The sequence below is a fragment of the Rosa chinensis genome, chromosome 1, assembly GCF_002994745.2.
Source record: "Rosa chinensis cultivar Old Blush chromosome 1, RchiOBHm-V2, whole genome shotgun sequence".
In the NCBI taxonomy this organism is placed as follows: Eukaryota; Viridiplantae; Streptophyta; class Magnoliopsida; order Rosales; family Rosaceae; genus Rosa; species Rosa chinensis.
Window position 1 is genome coordinate 30,415,456 of NC_037088.1, and position 19,680 is coordinate 30,435,135.

The 19,680-nt window shown below is 39.3% G+C and overlaps 1 protein-coding gene across 1 annotated transcript; it reads right to left on the reverse strand.

Moving 5' to 3' along the window:
* Positions 1 to 11,344: 11,344 nt before the first annotated feature.
* On the reverse strand, positions 11,345 to 18,366 carry LOC112164819 (purple acid phosphatase 18-like). Its single transcript, XM_024301149.2, has 5 exons — positions 18,354 to 18,366; positions 17,902 to 18,197; positions 16,900 to 17,070; positions 11,517 to 11,621; positions 11,345 to 11,419 (listed from the first exon to the last, which is right to left on the reverse strand). The coding sequence occupies exons 1-5, from the start codon at positions 18,364 to 18,366 to the stop codon at positions 11,345 to 11,347; spliced, it is 660 nt and encodes a 219-aa protein (XP_024156917.2).
* Positions 18,367 to 19,680: the final 1,314 nt, after the last annotated feature.

A 19,680-nucleotide genomic window follows, 5' to 3' on the forward strand; every position in this document is an offset into this window, starting at 1 on the left:
GTCACTGCTGGCATAGGCGTCTCTTTCGACAAGGCTGTTATCTTAATAGGGTTACCAGTCTGGTCAATCCCGTAATAACTTCCTGGCAGTTCTTGGAATATGTTCTCTGCCCCATCGCTGTCTTATTGAATGAATATAGCAGAGTTAGAAGAGGTTCCACCAACTTTCGAGGCCTGATGCTTCTGTCTGGGGGTCTGTTCGCATGGCAAGGTGGCATTTTCTTTGCTGTCGCCGGTAACCAGAGCTTGTTCTTTATTTTTCAGTGGTGTAGCAGTAACGGTTGCGGAAGGAGTAGCGGTATTGCTGCTAACCTTCTCTGGCTGATTCGGGGGCACGTACTTGCCCGAACCAGACGGCTGGCCAAGCGAGCCAAGGATAGCATTAGGATCCCCTAAAGCTTTGTTCAATACTTCTCTTGCTTGGTTCAATTTAGCTCTCTGCATGGCCACCTCGGTTGCGAGGTTAGCGCCATCCTTGCGAAGACCTGCCATATCTGATGCAGTCTGTTTGGTTTGGTTTGTGATAGCCTCCATGATTTCTTTCTGGCACTGATTCTGCTCGCTAGCGATACCTGCGGCATGGGCTCTTACTGCATTCTCTGATTTTGCGATCTGTTGTTTAGTATCCTCTGCATGTCAGGTAATGCGTTGGTCTAGTTAGCATATGAGCTGATCTGTTTTCGCGGTTTCCCTTTCAAAATGAACGGCTATCTTCTTGCGATGATTTTCAATATTTTCCATGATGATCACGAACCTTACCTCAGAGGTCGCTCCCTCTGGAATAGGCTTCACAACGAAAGCCTCTCTTTCTCCACTACCCACTGTATTGGAGACAGAGGTAGTGATAACCGGCTCACTGGCCTGATTAGTAGTGACACTCTGACCCTCAGTAGTGGTCAGGTGATTCTCTTCCCGTTCAGTTGACATGTTAGGTGATTGGGAATGACGAGAAAATCTTTGAGTTACTTGTTCTTCAGAAAGACCACGACAGTCCGCGTGAGAATGCGGTCTGTAATTGGAGGTCTTATGCTTTGAGCAGTTAGCGTAAACCTTTTGGTAAGGGTTTTCGCTTGACTTCCCAATGGCTACATTTACGAAGAGACACTATTGGGTGCCATTGGGCGTGCCAAAATGTTTGGCTCCAAAACTAGTTGGCGTGCAAATTGTCTCTTTTGAGAGTGTGCGCAGGCATGCCAGCACCGTGGGGTGCAGTCGTCGGGGGAGTCCCTTGTCCTGACTTCTTCTTCAAGCATTGTGGACGAGTAGAGCACCAACCTAGCCACAAAGTTCTTCTCTAGCCTTTCGAGAAAGGACTTCTTGCCTTACGGATAAGGACTTTGGATGTGATCTCTTGGCGTCACCGAATCGATACTCAACGTTGTAGGTTGAGCAGAGCAATCACTGGGAAGTTTGGAGAAAGCACGGGTTTTGCTAAAGCGTGACTTTAGCTTCGCTGGGTTACGAGGGCGTTACCCTTGCTTCGCTGGTTGTATCGGTGGCAGTAATACTGGTAGTCGGCTCTTGGAGAGACTAGGACTGGCGCGCGGTCACCGGGTTTCAACAAGGTTGATGATTTGCTCCGGGGAGGCTTTGTAATCGTTGGGATTGATTGATTTTTTAGAGAGAGAGAGGCCTTCCTTTGTCCTTTAACCCTGATATTTATACATCTAGGGTTTCGACTGTTCCTTGCTATAGAAGGATTATTGATTGAAGTTTCTTATTCAATCTCTGCTACTTGGTTCCAATAAGGTTTCGTTTTCCTTATGGATCACGGAATGGGCGAAGCTATAACCCAAACCCAAGTAGGCTTATTTTTGGGCCGCAGGTATCGGTCCGCTGCGCTAAATCCACTAAAGGATCTTGCCAAAATTACTTTTGGACTCAAACAATGGTTACATCAAATAACACAGAAAAATTCAAGATTATAACTAAAAAAGTTTCAAAATTTCGCATCTCTAAGAGAAGAATATTGGCTCTGCCACTACTTGTTCTTAGTTACATTATAGAGGCAAACACTCGCTCCAAAAAATATATATATATATATATATATTCAAAGGAAAACCTAAACCTAAAACGCGCCTTTACACGCTTGTAGCCTCTGCCTAGTTGTCTTCTTCGTCTGGCGGCACATCCTAACGACGTCGTGTTTGGACTAGACGAGATTGGTAACGCCTTTCTCAGCTGCTCTGTTGGTCTTTGGTTGGACTTTGGGTCTAAAGTCTGTGCTAAGGACGGGAAAGTGGGGTTGTGCTGGTTAGGAGAGTTTTCGAGATCGCTGGTGGTGGACGAGTATGAAAGGTGGGAGCGGTCGGCCTAGACCGCTAAGCAGCTTTGGGGCTCGAGGTGGTAGATGGATGCACGACAATGGGCTAGGTGGGGGGAGGCTGGGATTGAAAATCGATCTATGGTTTGAGTGCAGGCTGGGGGAACAATCTGAGATGGTGTCGAACCTGTACCAGATCTGGCATCTGACTAGTTGAGGTTGTCATCTCAAGTCAGGCGAGGGCTATAGTTTTGACGGTGGTGCTGTGATGGCGGTGAGGGCCCGACGACATAAGTAGTCGGCAGCGGGTGGTGGTGCGACGGTAGGGAGGAGGCAGGAACTTTTCTAGGGCCTGATGGTGCCTTTTCACACTCTTAGACGGAGCTTGGGCCTGGGTTCTAGAATTAGGGGCCCAATCTGGGCTATCTGCTTTATTTTTGTTTGTAGTTTTATTTACCTTAGTTGTTTAGTTTTGTCGCACCTTTCGCATGTAATAAGTCCCTGCATGTATCTTGAAGGGTTAGTTGGGCTAAATGACAATGTGTGTGCACTCTAAGTGTCTTGTCTGATCTAGCAAGACGACGATCTATTTTGGTCGGTCGCAACCTCCTAGTGGTAGGATGAAACTAAGTGTCATTGGATTTATTCTCCGACGGCAACATAGTAAGAAATCTATGATATTGGTAATTATGCTTCTGACATGACCCGCCCCGGATTTCACCTTGAAATCAGAAGTGGCCCTGCGAGGCCTACCTTAGAAGAAATTCTACCAAAAATATTCTTAATCATTCTCTGACACTAAATCACAGCTCCTGCTATAAATCATCTCGAAAGCCATCTCAAATATATACTAATATCTCAAATCATAATGTAAATCCCATCCAGAAATTCTTGAAATCTCATAAAATGCTCGTATCTTAAAATAGGCGATGACTAGAGGGGACTGCCGACTAGGGACGCATCGGAGGGTACTGCCCACTGGAATACGAGGAGGTAATGATTAGAGGATAGTGCCAACTAACCATAGATAGTTAGAGGGTACTGCCGACTGGAATACAAGGACGATACTGGCGACCAGGGACGCATCAGAGGGTACTGGTGACCATAATACGAGGAGGTAATGGTTAGATGGCACTGCCAACCACAATATTCTGGAGGGTATTGCCGACCAGAATATTGTTTGGAGGGTATTGCCAACCAGACTATCACCTGGAGGGGACTATTAACCAGGTAATGCATGCATGTGCTAACGTATTTACCTCAAATAAACTGAAATCATCTCGTGAAATCTCAACTTGTATTTAAATCTCCATGTTTCTCCCAATAACTCGATATTCACATAACTTGACAATAGCAAATGCTTTAGAAAGGAAAACTCAATATAAATTCCGTAAATCCTCAGTAATAAATCATCGAAAGCATAGTTCGTGAACTCTCGAGACTTCGATCATACTCAAGTACTTCAATATCATACTTAGGTATTCACTATTTAAATCTCTATTTTACTTCTCAATGCTTAGGTATTCAAAATCTCGATAGAAATCAATGATAAACCAATAAAACCAAATATCGGCAAAACTCTGTAAATCCTCCATAACTCAAAATGTACTCATTGCCTATAAATCATATATATCATCATATCTCGAATATAATAAACTCATAATATTAATAAAAAAATAATAAATAATAAAAATACTGCATGTACAATTAATTTAAAAGCAAATGTCAACTCACAGTACTATTTAGGCGATCACGCGGACGGATTTCTTCATCAAGCAATAGCTCGGTACGTCGCCCTGTAAACAATAGTATATTGTAAACAACGACTCGAAAATAAATACAATTCTAAAACAAATCTGAAAACCCCTCACACAAGTAATTCTTCGAATATTCAAGATCACAATGAAAACAACCCAAACTTCTTCACTAAGATCAACTCAAGTTCCGGTAATTCCGGTAATTGTGGGATACCCAATGGTCGGATTCTGGTAATTCAATAACTAAAGCTCCACATTTCGGAAAATCACAATCGATATCAAAACAAGTCCAATTTTCACCAACATTACATCTAAAAGTCCAAAACGTCAAACACAGCTCAATCATTCAATATAGAAAGTCGGAACTAGCTCTAAGCACCTCCAACAGTTCAGCCAACCTCCGAACCGGGTATCAACACCTATGCCAAAATCTTCATCTCATCGAGCCCAACAACTTTCACAACTACAACAAAGTCTAATTTGGAGCCAAAAGTCCATAATTTACCTCGAAATCAAAAGGGGGAAAATCAAAACCCTAGAGTTTCAAGGCTTTGATTTGTACTCCACGCTTCAAATTGGATCAAGAGGCTTGGATGGATTGATGTGTGTTGCAAGAGCTCCAAGACCCACTAAGTATTGTCGCCAGAGGTGGCCGTAAACTCAAGTTCCGACCAAAACCTGAGAACGACGACGATGTCACTTTTTCTCTTCCTTTCTGTGCCTTCCATTGTCCAAATTGAGCCACCAAACCATCCTAGGATTAAAGAGGATGATGAGAACTTTCCCAAGGTACCAGCAGCGGTCGAATCCGTCACCGGACGTAGAAGAAATCATCGATGAAAGTTGACCGGATCAGAGGGAGAGAGAGAGAGAGAGAGAGAGAGGAGAGAGAGAGAATGACCCTTGGGGGGGCCGGGTAGGTTTCTGAAAATGGAAACTTGCCACAATAACTTTTCCTTTATATAGAAATTTTATCATGAACAGTAACTTTACCATTTTGATGACAACTTCTTCATACGAACTCCGATTTGAGTGTGCTACATGTCTACGAGTTTGGTTTGATATTCTCTACAACTTTCATGAAGGAAATTTCCCCAAAAACTTAGCCGATTTAGGTCCACTAAATGATCCAAAGGAAGGTAAAAGTAAATATTCTAATTATTTACTGTCTGAATGACCAGTAAACCAATAAATTAAGGTAAGGGACGTAACAGCTTCATTGTAATCAAGTTATCTTTCTGTTATATCACCGCTATGTTATAGCAAATGGAGTAACCAGTGTAGCACTCTTTGCTAGTTGATGCAGTTAGAATACATATATTTTATAAAGACTCCTAATATCATTTCAGAACATTCTCTAGATATTTATTGTAATCAGAGATTGAGGCTCAATGTTCTCCCTTATATTCGATAGTTTAATAAATTAAAATTTAAGGGTAGCCGCACCACTCATTTATTAAATAAATAAATAAAAATTACTTGGATTGAGATCGAATAGAAACAACAGAATATATAAAAAGAGACAAAATGAGGTCTTTTATTGATGAGAAATTAAGGTCAAAAATGGAGGCTGAGAAGCATCTCTGTTCTCACAGAATGAGGTCCTTTATTGGTGAAAAATGAGGTCAAAAGTGGAGGCAGAGAAGCAGTCAAAAGTGGAGGCAGAGAAGCATGCTATATACTAGGCCTGGGCACGGGCCGGGACCGCGTGTCAATTAGCTAGGCCCGGGACCAAGCCCATTTATTTCGGGCCGGGCTCAAATAAAGATTTTCAGTAATAAGGACCATGAAGGACCAGACCAAATAGGCCCGGGCCGGTCCTGCCGGGTTTTCGGGCCCAAACGAAGAGAATAACATCCATTCATTGCTTCTTCAAAGTTACAAAGTACGAACAAATGAAGTTTCAATTTGAAGAAAAATGAAGGTAAACAAAGTACAAACAATTGAAACAAATGAAGTTACAAAGTACAAACAAATGAAGAATTGAAGTTTCAAACATATCAAAGTTACAAACCAAATAAAATTCCAAACCATTTAAGGACCAAGTAAACTAGCAGTTTCAAACCACATTAATTTGCTTCCAAGCCTCCAGCTGCTGCCATCAAATGGTGTCCAGCAAACCATGTCATCCTACAACCATTTCCCATGCAGATCACATTATTAGTTTACAACACATATCACATTATTGCTATTAACATGATCGATCAAGTGGTGACTAGAGCAATTAACTTTTCCATATATTCTTGTACGATTAACATGGTGAATGTCCATTTTATTAAGCTTGTAAATGAACCATAAAGTCATCCAGAAGGAGAGTTGGCTAGACATATGTACTAACATATCATCCCCACAGACCATACTCATGGTTCTCTTTTCTATTAATAATTATTAGGCACATAACAATTATCATCATACAATAATTCATTGCCTAACTCTCAATCTCTTATAGACAGAAGAGCATACTAAAAGTGTCATCAGATCCGTGGGTCACAACTTCCATATATCGTATAGTTGTGAAGCACCAATATCTGCTAGCTTTTATATACATGCGGTGTTTATTCTATAAATGAAGAAGCTAATCCAATCGACAAAAACATGGGAGGGACAAGAATGGTAGACCAACCCCAATGTGGGTCGAAGAATATATAGATGAGAAGTATGCGTGGTGCCAATAAAAACAGCAGGTATATGAACTTTCTACTCCTCAAAGCATATAAATCATTAGGAAGGTCCACTGATATGCAGGTATATGAACTTTCCCACATGTGACACAATTCAAACCGGAAAATGCAAAGATCACAAGCACACAAGCACAAAACAAAGTTTAAAATGAACCTAGCAAGCACACCTTTAGAAGTAGATGTTGCTGTCCTTGCAGCCTTTGGGACCCTAGGATGCTTTGGAGGCTTTGAAGTTGCCACAACGGGAATTGGGGCTCTATTTTGATAATCTGCAGGTTAATTGGCAGAAAGTTATGAACCAGAAAACAGTCCAAATATTGAGCAAAAAAGAGGGAGAGTTGTACCTTTCTCAATATCTTCATACAAGTTCATCTCCTCGATGGTTGGAACATACTCTAGACCCATTATTTCATCACTCTTAAGCCAGTTTTGCAAGCATATAAGGGCTTCAACACTTCTAGGAGTTAAGGAACATCTATGAGGATCAATTACTCGCTTGCCTGTGCTAAAGCATGACTCGGAAGCTACTGTGGAAACTTGAATAGCTAGCACATCCCTTGCCACAGCTTGCAAGTTAGGATATTTCGATCCATTGAGCTTCCACCAAGTTAAGATATCGAAGTCATCCCCTTCTTTTGGCTTTTCAAATGGATCAAGAATATATCGATCAACTTCACTCTCCACAACAATTTCGTTTGAGTCCTCAAGCGCCTTGGCCCAATTATCCATCATCTCGGCCATTTTTCCACTTCTTCCTTTCATAGCAGATGGCTTTTTACTCTTGACACAGTTTTGTTTTTTAGTTGAACTCACCATAGATGATTGTGCATAGATATCAGTCAAAGCAACAAGCAGATCTTTCACTTTTGCTTCCTTTTGTCTAACCAAATACTCATCCATCTCCAACATTTCCCTCATAACATGGCCGACATTGCGAAGTTTATACCTAGGATCAAGAACTAAAGCAACTAGAAGAAGTTGATTGACATCATCAACGTTGCCAAAGTATTTCTTAAACTTATTTCTCATCCTCACCGCCATCCGAGCCATTAAAGCTTCTGTTTCACTTTCATAGTTCATTTCCGGCTTCAAAAACAGCGCGTTAATCTCACACTCTATCGACACAATGTCATGGAAAGCTGAAGCTGCAGTAGACTTCGTTGTTGCGCTGATCCTCAATGTAACCTCGTAAAAAACTCGTAAAAACCTAATAAAAATAGCAGCCTTTTCCCAATCTTCATCTGTAGGTGGTCCGACCCTCTTCCTACGAGTTTTTGACTTAGCATCCTCTTGAATCTCTATCACTTCTAAATCCTCCTCTATCAAATCCTCATCTTCACCGAAATAACCCGAGTATTTGCTGTCTTCCTCTTCAGCTAACCGATCAAACCCCTTTCTCAACTGCATCGCTGTATCTAACATTAGAAATGTAGAGTTCCATCGAGTTGGAACATCAAGAATGCATATTTTGTTAACATCCAACTTCTCCTTCTCAACACACATCTTAAACTCATCCAACCTTGAAGCAGAAGACCTCACATACCTCACTGCATTTCTAATAGCTGCAACTGACTTGTCCAAAATATGCAAGCCGGATCTAACGATAAGGTTTAAAATGTGAGCCAAGCACCTCACATGCATATAATGTCCGTCCAAAACAGGGGGAACTGACCAATTCATCATCTTCTTCCTAAGATACTCCACTGCATGCTTGTTGGCAGCAGCATTATCAACTGAAACAGTCATCACTTTATCAATCTTCCATTGCACCAAACATGTTTCTAAAATCTTCCCAATGGTGGTGCCGTTATGATTGGGAATCACACAAAAGTTCAATATCCTCTTGTGCAAATTCCAGCCCATATCGATGAAATGCGCTGTCACCACCATGTAATTGACATTCTGCATCGAAGTCCAAGTGTCGGTAGTCAAGCACACTCTGTGTTTGGCCAACTCACCCCTAAGCTCCTCTTTCTTAGCATCATACATCTCCAAAAATCTCCGTACAATTAGCCTTCTGCTCGGAATTTCCCATCGAGGGATGGCAACCGAACAGAAGTACTGAAACCCAGCCTTTTCTACTTGACTAAATGGTAGTTCGTCGAGAACTATCATCACAACACAAGCTTCTGTACAAGCATCTGGACACCATTGTCTCACAACTACACCTTTGTTCCCATCACTAGTCAACACCTTCTGCCCATCTTCCAAATCTACTCTACCAGGATATTTCTTGCAAACATTTTCAATATGACGCCTAAGAGTACTAGTACCACTATAGCCCGAATCGGCACCAATCTCTGTTTCACAATACTTACAGCGAGCTTTGCTGGTGTGGCCGACTTCAACCTCCTCCCCATCTTTAGTTGCTTTAATTGGAACATCAAATTTATCAAAATGCTCCCAGACTTGTGACCTGCAACGACTGTTGCTACTGCTCCCAGACTCTCTCTTCCTCTTCGTGCCATTCGCACCACCTGCCAGCTCACTATCATCACCGGCCTCCGACTGGCTGGAAGCCACCACCAACTCAGCCCCAATAACTGCAGCTGCTTCGGGTTCCATTGCTACTTCGGGCATTATCAAAATTGATTCTTTAATCCTTGTACCTAGAAACAAAATAAAATCATACAAATCAGTGAATCACAAACTAAGCTACTAAATGAAGAGAATAAAATCAAAACATCATAGCTTGAATCTTGAATCCATGTACCCAGAAACAACAAATTGGAATCAGATAACCCCAAATGGCCAAATCAATTACGACCCAGATCAGAAGCTACCCAGTTTGAGAGAGAGAGAGACTTACTGAGACTTTTGGGAGGTACCACCGTACTAGAGTATTGTCGATTGGACCCGGATTTGATGTCGATTGTTGCTGGGTTTGAGTGATTGCGACTGGGTTTGAGTGATTGCGACTCGGTTCGAGACTTCGAGGCTTCAACTGGGTTCGACTGATTGCGACTGGGTTCGAGGCTTCGAGGCTTTGATTGGGATCGACTGGGTTCGAGTGATTGCGACTGGCTTCGAGTCTTCGACTGGATTCGACTGGGTTCGAAGAACTGAAGTCTCGTGTTTGGGAAAGGGTCGATGTCTCGTGTTTGGGAAAGTTTGTGTCTGAATGAGTAAATGTTGACTGAAGACCTGAAGTCACCACAAAGGCACAAAGAGAGGCTGAAATTAGGTTATTAATATCGGGCTTATCTTCGGGCTTTGGAGATTATGGACACCAGGGCCCGGGACCGGCCTGTTTAAATGTCATGGTCCGGGCTTTTTTTTTTTGTCTATTTTTTCCTCAAAGCCCGGCCCGGACCTGACGGTCCGGACCGATCCGGTCCGGGTTTTTGGGCTTTCGGGCTAAAATGCCCACCCCTACTATATACATTCCCAATAGCAGTGAATATATATATATATATGCTACATGAGGCCTTATGTCACATTATTAATTGCCTCACCAATATTAATTGTATTCCACAGACCTGTGTCTTTCTTTAGACTTTTTTTCACCCGTGGTGGGTGAGTATGGTAGGCTTATAAAATGCAGACCCTTCGCTATTCCTCGATCTGTACCATTTCCATTATAAGTTTATAACACAAACTTCAAATCAAATCTCCTTCTATCTTTTTTATTTGGAATAAATTCTTCTTACTAACGTGAGGGTTCATCAGTTTAGTCATTACACTTCTAATTTAATTAGAAAAGGCCTTGCACTCTCCAATTTCATCTAATCGATCCAATCTGTCACGATTCTGCTATTAAATACTGACGTGGGACCTTCTCAAAGAGAAAATTTCCAAACTACCCATCGCTAGGTAGCCCGCCGACGCGTTAGTGTTGTTAATGCAGATGGGTAGTTTGAAAATTTTCCCTGAAAATTGACAGAGTGGTGATGGATTGGATCGATTTGACGAAATTGGAGAGTGCCATGACTTTTCTGATTAAATTAGAAGTGCAGGGACTGAACTGATGAACCCTTGAAAGTACAAGGTAGTAAGGAGAATTTAGTCCTTTTTATTTTTTATTTTAGTTACAGTATCCCTCTATCTTTGTCTCTTTGGAAAAACACCTATTAAGCTAATTGAATATATTAGGAGATGGATATGAACTATTGAAGGTAAAACTGGGAGAAAATTGTCAAAGCTATCCGACTCTGCCTTCCATAGAAACAGCTTAAAGTTCTAGCTGTTAATTGGTAATTCTTGTAGACAGTACTTTAGTATTGATAGCTGTGTCAATTATTTTCTAAAGGGAACAAGTCAAGAATGAAAAAAATTTCAAGTAAATTTGCTTACTAGATGATGATTAGTGTTTCGCTTACATAGCTACCGTAATGGAAAAACTCTCAGCCGAGATGCTCCAACCACAACAAATACTAAAGACAAGAACTCATCAAGTTATAAAGCCACCTTATGTTTCTTTCTCTCGGCATTGTCGTAAGACAAGTAATATAATTAATTTAGGGTCAACTAGATTGATGTGGATTAGATGGCCTCTTGTTTGTCTCATAGTTCTTTGCCTACCTTGAGTATCAAAGTTAATTATAATTATAAATGAAGAGGAAAAAACAAAAGTTAAGTAGTGGATTAAGCCAGAGAAAAAGAAAACACAATAACTAGAATTATGATTTTAACCAAACATGGCATCTATGGTCCTAATGTTTGAACATATAGAAACTCAAATTCAATATACTTTCTCATAGGATCACTTTCATTTATGCACTATCAAATAATGAATATGATACAAGCAACCTTCAAACTGTATCTCACTCTTCATTAAGTAGATTGAATTAGAGTTACTAATAATTCCAACACTAACCTGTGTTCCAAATGAATTTATGTACAGATATATAGTCTTTGAGGGGTTATCATAATCCATCCACATAAACTGAGCAACCAGAAGCTCAGTTATTGCTGGCACAATCTACAGAAACAAGATAAAAGGAAAGAGACCAAGTCAGTACATGCTAATTGGGTAGATCATTTAGAGATCAAAATTAAGTAGCCAATAAAAATCTCTTCATTCTTTGAAACCAGGAATAAAATGAAGTAACACTATGCTAGAAAAGTAATCAGACGACAGAGGAGATCTGTCATCTGATTAAAAAAATTTCTGTTGTCTAGTATGGTGCCGTCTCTTGGGGGTATCAGACGACAGATTTCCTCTATCGTCTGAAAAATCAGACGACAGAAAGTTTTTAGCTCTTCTGTTGTCTGATGAAATCAAGACATGAGTTAGCTATGTATTAGTGAATTCAGACGACAGATAAATGTGATGTGATCTGAAAACAAATAACAGTTCCTTGTAATTTTTGTGATCTAATGCTTATTCCAAAGATAGATTTCTGTGGTTTGAATGCACCAAAGTAGAAGATATGAAATCCTATCTGTTGTCGGAATGGACTTATAATAACAGTTTAGTGTTGTTTTATTCAAATTCTAATAACAGTTAACTGTCATTAGCATTCAGTTCAGATTACATTTATCTATCGTCTTTAGTAGCCTACAATAACATTTATCTGTTGTTTTAGTGCACAAGTAACAACATATTTTGTAACGTTTCGTACCGCAATTTACCAGTTTACTAGTCATTTGAACGGTAAATGACGATTATTTTCACTTTTTACTTTGTTGAATACTTTTAGTGGCCCTAAAAGTTGACTTTTTGTTTGGGTCAAAATTTAAGAAAATTTTCTTCACAAAAGTTGTAGAGGACATTAAACCAAGTCTGCGCATATGTGGTACGCTTAAATTGGAGTTCGTATGCAAAAGTTATGGCCAAAATACTAAAATTACTGTTTGTAGTAACTTGCTATATATAGAGAAAGTACTGTGGTAAGTTTCCATATTTTTCCAGAAACTTACCGAGCTCTCCCTCTTTCTCCTCTCCACTCCCCATCACGTTTTCTGTAGTCTTCTTTGTCCGGCCATATCTTCCTCCACATGCCTCCAATCGACTTGATTCCAAAAGCAATTTTTCTCACCTTGACGTCGTCTATAACTTCTAAGAAGACATCGGGGTGAAAAACAAACCGTGGAGGGCGCTGCAAGGCTGAGAAGCTGCACAGCTCGAGCTGGAAATCGCCTCCCTTCACCGGCTGATATCTTCCGATTCCGGCCACCTCCAGCGATAAACCTTAGTCCATTGGAAGCGCATTGGGACGTGGATGATGCTCCCTGAAGCTTTTGCCGAGATTCGAAGCGTGGAGGAAGAATCGACGGTTTGAAGTTTGAGGTTACTATTCACGATTCAGGTTCAACCTTCCCCTTAATTGATAAGGTACTTCCGCTCATTTTCTAACTTGGTCACAGTTAAAAGAATTAATGGTGTGTTAAGAAGGTGCTACTGCCAAATTTTGGTGGCCATTGGAGTTGGTGGCAGTGGCAGCGGCGCCGCCACTGTGGGCAGTGGTAGCGGCGGCTAGGGTAGCTTTTTAATCTCAATTTCTGGCTAGTTAAATTTTATAATTATCATAGAGCTTATATATGAAGTTTGGTGAGGATTTGTGGAGTTTTGAATCGGTTATAAATTTCTAAAGATTTGGATTTCGGTTAATGTTAATCGTGAATCCGATTGTCAGATTTCCTCCATAATTGTTATATGGTCTGAAATCGACGAGTGGGCAGTGTTGGTGAAGTTTGGTTGGATGTGGAAGCGGATTGGAGAAGTTGAGGTTATGGGTTTTGAGATTTAATTATTGAATATCGTAAAATTATTTTCCGTCTGGTAATTATTTAAATACGAATAATTGTGTACCGGACGAGGTACTGACTCATCGCTCGACATCCTTAGGATACCACGTTAGCTGTATACTGTGAGTGGACTTTTATTTCTTAAAGAATGATGCATGCATTTAATTATTGAATTAGTACTTTATTGACTATCATTTTATTTATTGAGCATAATATTTTGCCTTGGATTTTAATTTTGACATTGTTTTTCCACATGAATTTCGGTTACAAATCTATTATGCTCGGATTTGGATTTATGATTTATTTTTGGAGATTAATTATGAATTATTTTCAATTATGATTCGGAAATGGATTTTGAGCCTTCGATTAGTATCTCCGATATATGGCTTTTATTTGAAAGCATGATTTTCGACAAATTATTTTCCGAGGTGATTTCCGGAAATTTATAATACATTTCTATTCGCCGATATTGAGATTTTTGGAATATCTTTCGAAATAGGATTTTCGAGGGAATTATATTTATCGATTATTTCTCGCCTGATGGTTTATAAATTCGAAATTATTTTGGTGTGCGGGCCACATCGTTGGAATATGTCTTCTCTCGTGAGTAATGGGGAAGCCTTACTGATTTTCAAGTTTTCGTATGGTTTTAAACCACCATACCTGGGTCATCATATTTATTGCTAGCTAGCCTATTAGTACTCCTCCCTGCTTACTATGTGTTCATGGTGAGTAGAGCAGAGCATAGGATGCTCCAAAGTGTGGGACACTCCGACCCGAGCCTGGGAGGCACCCTTATTTGTATGGTGAGAACTTCTTCCCCATATTTGATTGATACCTTCAGCTAGCGAGGCTAGCTTGATTTCTTTTGACCAGCGGGGCTGGAATGTTTTCACGAATTTTCGTGTTGTGAGAAATATGTTTTATCCACGTTGCATGCATCGAGTTTTTAAAGGAATAAATGTGGGAAAGTATTAAAGCTTTACTTTCATTTGAATTTCCTGCTTATTTATTTTTGTCCACTCACTCTAACGTGTTTTAAATTACTTTCCCCTGGGCCCTTCGGTTTCAAATGCCCAGTTTGCAGGCAAAATTAGTTGAGGTCGGGCGTACGTGGAGTTGAGGCATAGTCAACAGCATGGCTTCCGCATTTGCCTTTGAATTAGGTTTTCCATGTTTATCTTTCTATTAGAATTGCTCTGATTACCTGTGGGATTTATGTTATTCAAGTTGCGTTTTGTGTTTTGTGAAAGTGGAGTTGATGGTAATTGGGAGCAGGGTGGCTCCAGGAGTATAAGGTTGGTTTGCTTGAAGTGTTTGTGTGTTTTACAGGTTTTGGGTAGTCCATTTTGGGGGTGACTCTGCCGAATTTTTGGTAGAGCTATTCCTAAGGTGGGCCCCACAGGGCCACCTCGGATTTCAGGGTGAAATTCTGGGCAGGTCCTATCATATTTTTTCTTGTATCTGTTGTTCTTAGTTACGTCCAACAACATATTTGGATTTCATTTTGTCGTTGCTTTTTATTTCAGATGACAATTTTCTATTGCTTGAATGCACAAGTAACAACATATTTTTTCTTGTTTATGTTGTTCTTAAATATGTTCAACAACATATTTGGATTTCATTTTGTCGTTGCTTTTTATTTCAGATGACAATTTTCTGTTATTTGAGTGCATAAGTAACAACATATTTTTCTTGTTTCTGTTGTTCTTAGATATGTCCAACAACATATTTGGATTTCATTTTGTTATTATTCAATCTGTCATTATAGTCAACACATACATTCACAATTGTTTCATACATAAACCTAATGAGCATCAGCTCAATAAACTCATAAGGCAAAAAAAAACTACTATCTGGAGCAACTATACTAATCTAGAGTGACTAAGTATAGCAAAAGCTTTAATTTAGCCAATTATGTAACAACTATGATTCTTCAAGCGGATAATCCTCCAGAGATATCAGCGAATTGAGGCATCAAAGTTTTGAAGAGAAGACAGCCATTGTTCTATATAATTCTTGCAATCTGCAGACAATACAAACACAGAAATTTAGCAAGGTATGCAACAACAAAATATTGAAATATAAACATGAAAGGAATTAAAAGTGAGAAGACAAGGGATTAACCGGGAAAGAAGAGCAGATCTCTACCATGGCAAGTCCAACAAACCAGGTGAAAAATGATACTACCACCCAACCCCACACAAGGCTTGCAGGACCTACATATACAAGGCTAGAACCATACAAAGGAGTGATTCCGGTGAAGTGTGTCATCGTCGAGAATGATATTGCAAGAGTTTTGAACAAAGTCTGAAACAAATCAAACATCCAATTCATGAAGCTCAATTGCAAGCCAGTAATATAAATAACAATCTCATAAATCTCTTAGTGATAAGCAAGAAGTAGTAGTAGAGAATATACAGTTAACACGTCACAGCATAAAAAACATGTAGTGTGAATCAAATTAGGTGTCTTTGTCAGTGAATACTCAAGTAGACTCCTTAACAATATCGGCACCAAACTGACCCCATGGGATCTCCTCTGGGTTTCTGTAACAAACAAATCCCATAATTGATGTGGTACTTGGATCTACAATCCCATACTTAATAGCAACTTCAAAATCAACTCTATGTAAACCATTATGAACTAACATATATTGGCAGCAGTAAATCCCAAAGAAAACAATCACATCTCATGCTAATGAAGATTTCGATTCCAAGCCTTATGTCACATAGTACAGCCTATAGACTTTCACATTGTTGACTAAAATATATGTACACACCAATATTATTGCAATTCTGGATAAAAGAAACAACCCACCTCTCGTACTGAATTGTGCAGCTCCAACTTCTGACCACCATTACGTTGACTCATTCTGCATCTTCAAATCCCTTCTCCTAGTAAAATACACTTATCAAGCTTCATATACCAAACATTGCATGGAATCTGTAACTGGAATATATAGGCATTGACAACCACAAAGTGACTAAGACCCTAAAATTACTTGCTTATATATTATCTAGTTTAGGTAAGAGCCACTTCAGTATAATTGATATTAAAATTCTTCTTCTCATGCGTCTCTAGGTATGTAATCCTATTATGTACCAAATTTCATATACTCAGTTTCAAAATGTAAACCCTCATACCGGATAATTACTATTTGTTGTTCCAGATTTGTTTGCCTCTCTAACATGTATTGGCAAAAGTAAAGCCAGAAACCAAAAAAAAAATCAAAATCAAAATCAAAATCTTCTAAACAAAGTTACAAAGGGAGCTCGTAGCTCTTTCGATATGAAAAATTAGACAAAAACCTAACCTATCTTATCCAGAATTTGATATTAGATTATGTGAAAGTTCACATAATATGAAAACCCAATCAAATTAACAGAAACTTAAACGAACCCAATCAAATCAAAACCCTAACCTTTTCCTTTTTCTCACACTTTTGCTCGGTTTTATAGAGGACGCTTTCGAGGAACGATTGGTTGGTAGATCTTCTGGTAACTTGCCGGATTTGACCTAAATAGGCGCATTTGAAGATCATCATAAAGCAATGGCTCCATTGCTACCATCATGATGTCCCCTTCACCTTGATGAGCTATGTTACTATTATACCAGGGAACATGAAATAGCACAAGCAACAAAGGTGTCTTTTGTCGGTCTACCTTTGACAGATCATCCTGCAGTTTAAGAAGAATGACAAAAATTTTGTTACATGTGTACCTAAACAACCCCTTGATTGATAGGAAAGGATTGATATCAAGAGAGGTAAATGAAGAAGAAAATAACTCAAAGATGTGTGAGTAAAAAATGAAAAGAAAACATCATAGATAGATCGTAACATTAAGGGATGAAAGATGAAGCAGAATGCCCTTCAGATATTACTGCTAAAGCTCATTCCTCACTGTTATATTCAAATGTGCACTCAAATTTCTCAAGGCTTGCTCTCTGATTAACATTGAGAACTTCTTACTTATAACTATGGAAATAAGGTTGAAGCTGATGTGCTAAAGGGCTACACTTGGACCAACTCCCAAAATGGATTAATGTCCATATATTTCCTTTTTATATGTGTTTGATTATTTCCGCAGTTCAGGCTGTAAAGCTTTTCACTACCTTACTCCTTATCTTTATTGGAATGGGTTTACTTGCTTTAGTATATATGGATACATACTACCAAGTCTATAACTTCTTTGAGTTTTTAGACAGGTAAGATCAACATAGGTTATATGTGAAAGGGTACACCATATGCACATGTTATCTAGCACAATCAGACATGTTATCCAGCACAATCAACAGATCTAGGCAATGGTACTACACTCCAAAAGCAGAGCAGGGCGGTCAGGATTTATATGAGTTGAGTATGTGGCATAACCTAAACATCTATAATATAGAAGATATCATTGATGAATGCTAAGCAAGAATATGAATCGAAGTATTTTATTGATGTCTATAAATTAATGTAGCCGATAAATAGGATTCCTTCTGACAAGAAAGAAGAAGCAACTAACCTTCAACCACTTGTATTGATATGAATATTCATCATAATCAGTATACGAGCCAAGCATGATAATATGAGCACTTGCAACTTCAAAGGAGTAATAAAGATTCGAGCTCGATCCACTCTCTTTATACGGCATTTTCCACCTAGAATTATAAGATTCAAACCCCTCCTTCAAGAATGGTATGCTCTCCTTCTCATGGTTTCCCTGGGTTACCATCCATGGCCTTGCACTTGCGAGTGTCTGAACCCGCTCACCAAAGGTATCCCACCGAGGCTGCAAATAGTGTGGTGTATTAGTCCAGACTTATAGATCATATAACTATACAAAGTGCTTTCTCCTTGAGCTTTGGAGTTGTATTTTCCCGATGATGTTCCATATTCAACAATTGAAGGAGCAGATCTATCACCAGTGACCCATGTCACTCACATGTGCTTGTCTCCTGCCAAAGAGATGTGCACCTGCAATAGGCATTTGTGCAGTAATGTATTATTCCAAACGAAAAGCTGGACAATAGAAGGAAGCAAGAAAGAGAACTATCAAGCCAAAGACTAAGTGCCTAAACATTTACTTGCCCCACGAGAAAATCAAAACAGATTATTTAGTCATTACCAGAAATAACTGCATTGACATAAGAAATACATCATTCACAAAGCATTCATAACATCCAGGAATTGTCATGCCCATTATTTCGAGTAAAAGAGGATTCATTGAAACTCAACTTGTAGCAAATACTTTTATGCACAAATTAGCTTCAAGTACACACATGTTCTTTGGTTTAACACAGAAAGAATCTATCCATTCCATGACTGAAAACACAATTTAAAGTTGTTATGCTATAACAGCACAAAATTCAACTGTAGCACAAAGGATAACTAGCATTACAAAGAGAAAACCAACACAAAGCCTTCATCCCCATTGCCAAAACTTTCCTCCCAGCTATTAACCTTACACCAATACAGAATCCACAACAGCAATACAAATAATAGATTGAATACCAACAGATATTGGGAACCTTTTTTTTTTTTTTTTTTTTTTTTTCTGGAATTTAACCTGAGCATAGAGCATAATTTAACTTGAGCATAGAGCATAAAAATCAAGTTGCTCAATACACTAAGCCAAACATCAAGACCACCAAAGATAATACACAATGGAAACTCCTTTATGGAAAATTAGCATAACCCAACTCAGAGCAAAAATTTTGTAGGTTCACAAGAAATGAAGTTAAAAACCTTAGAATCCAGTTGTTTCCCAAGAAAATGAAAAACCCAGAACAATGAAACAGTGAAAGGTAAACTTACATGTTGGGGTTGGGAAGAGAGTTTTGCGTCCCATATGAATTGGAGGTCTTTACGAGGCTGAGGCCGGACATACTCGCCTGCGATGACAATTTCGAACATTAATCACATTCAATCAACCTCAAGAGTTGAAAAGGTCAAGAACAAAAAAGAAAGAATGAAATTTTAAGTTCTAAGAGAGCAAAATTCATACAAAAAAATTAAATGAATCAAGAAAGTAAAGTAAGAAAGCAAGAAAACCTAAATACTAAATCGAAGAGGCCGGAGAGAAGACCTACCTTTTATTAGCAGAGGGTTGAGGAGTGGGTTGTCATTCTCAAAGTCGAGAAGGTTATCGAAGTCCATCATACCATTAAGAGAGGAGCAATATAATAATCACCTTGCAGGTACTGGAAGGACCTGGTGATCTTTTATCGATAATCAAAGACGATATCAGAGCCTCGATTGATGGATTTGCCGACAAAAAGATCATCGACGACGCCGTCCCGGG

What these genes read in the sequence shown, in the direction of transcription:
- LOC112164819 (XM_024301149.2), bottom strand. An exon ending in ATCAATACAAGTGGTTGAAG is followed by an intron (nt 17,071 to 17,901) that starts GTTAGTTGCTTC and finishes CTTAAACTGCAG; the next exon opens with GATGATCTGTCAAAGGTAGA. An exon ending in TAAATTCATTTGGAACACAG is followed by an intron (nt 11,420 to 11,516) that starts GTTAGTGTTGGA and finishes ATTATTTGATAG; the next exon opens with TGCATAAATGAAAGTGATCC.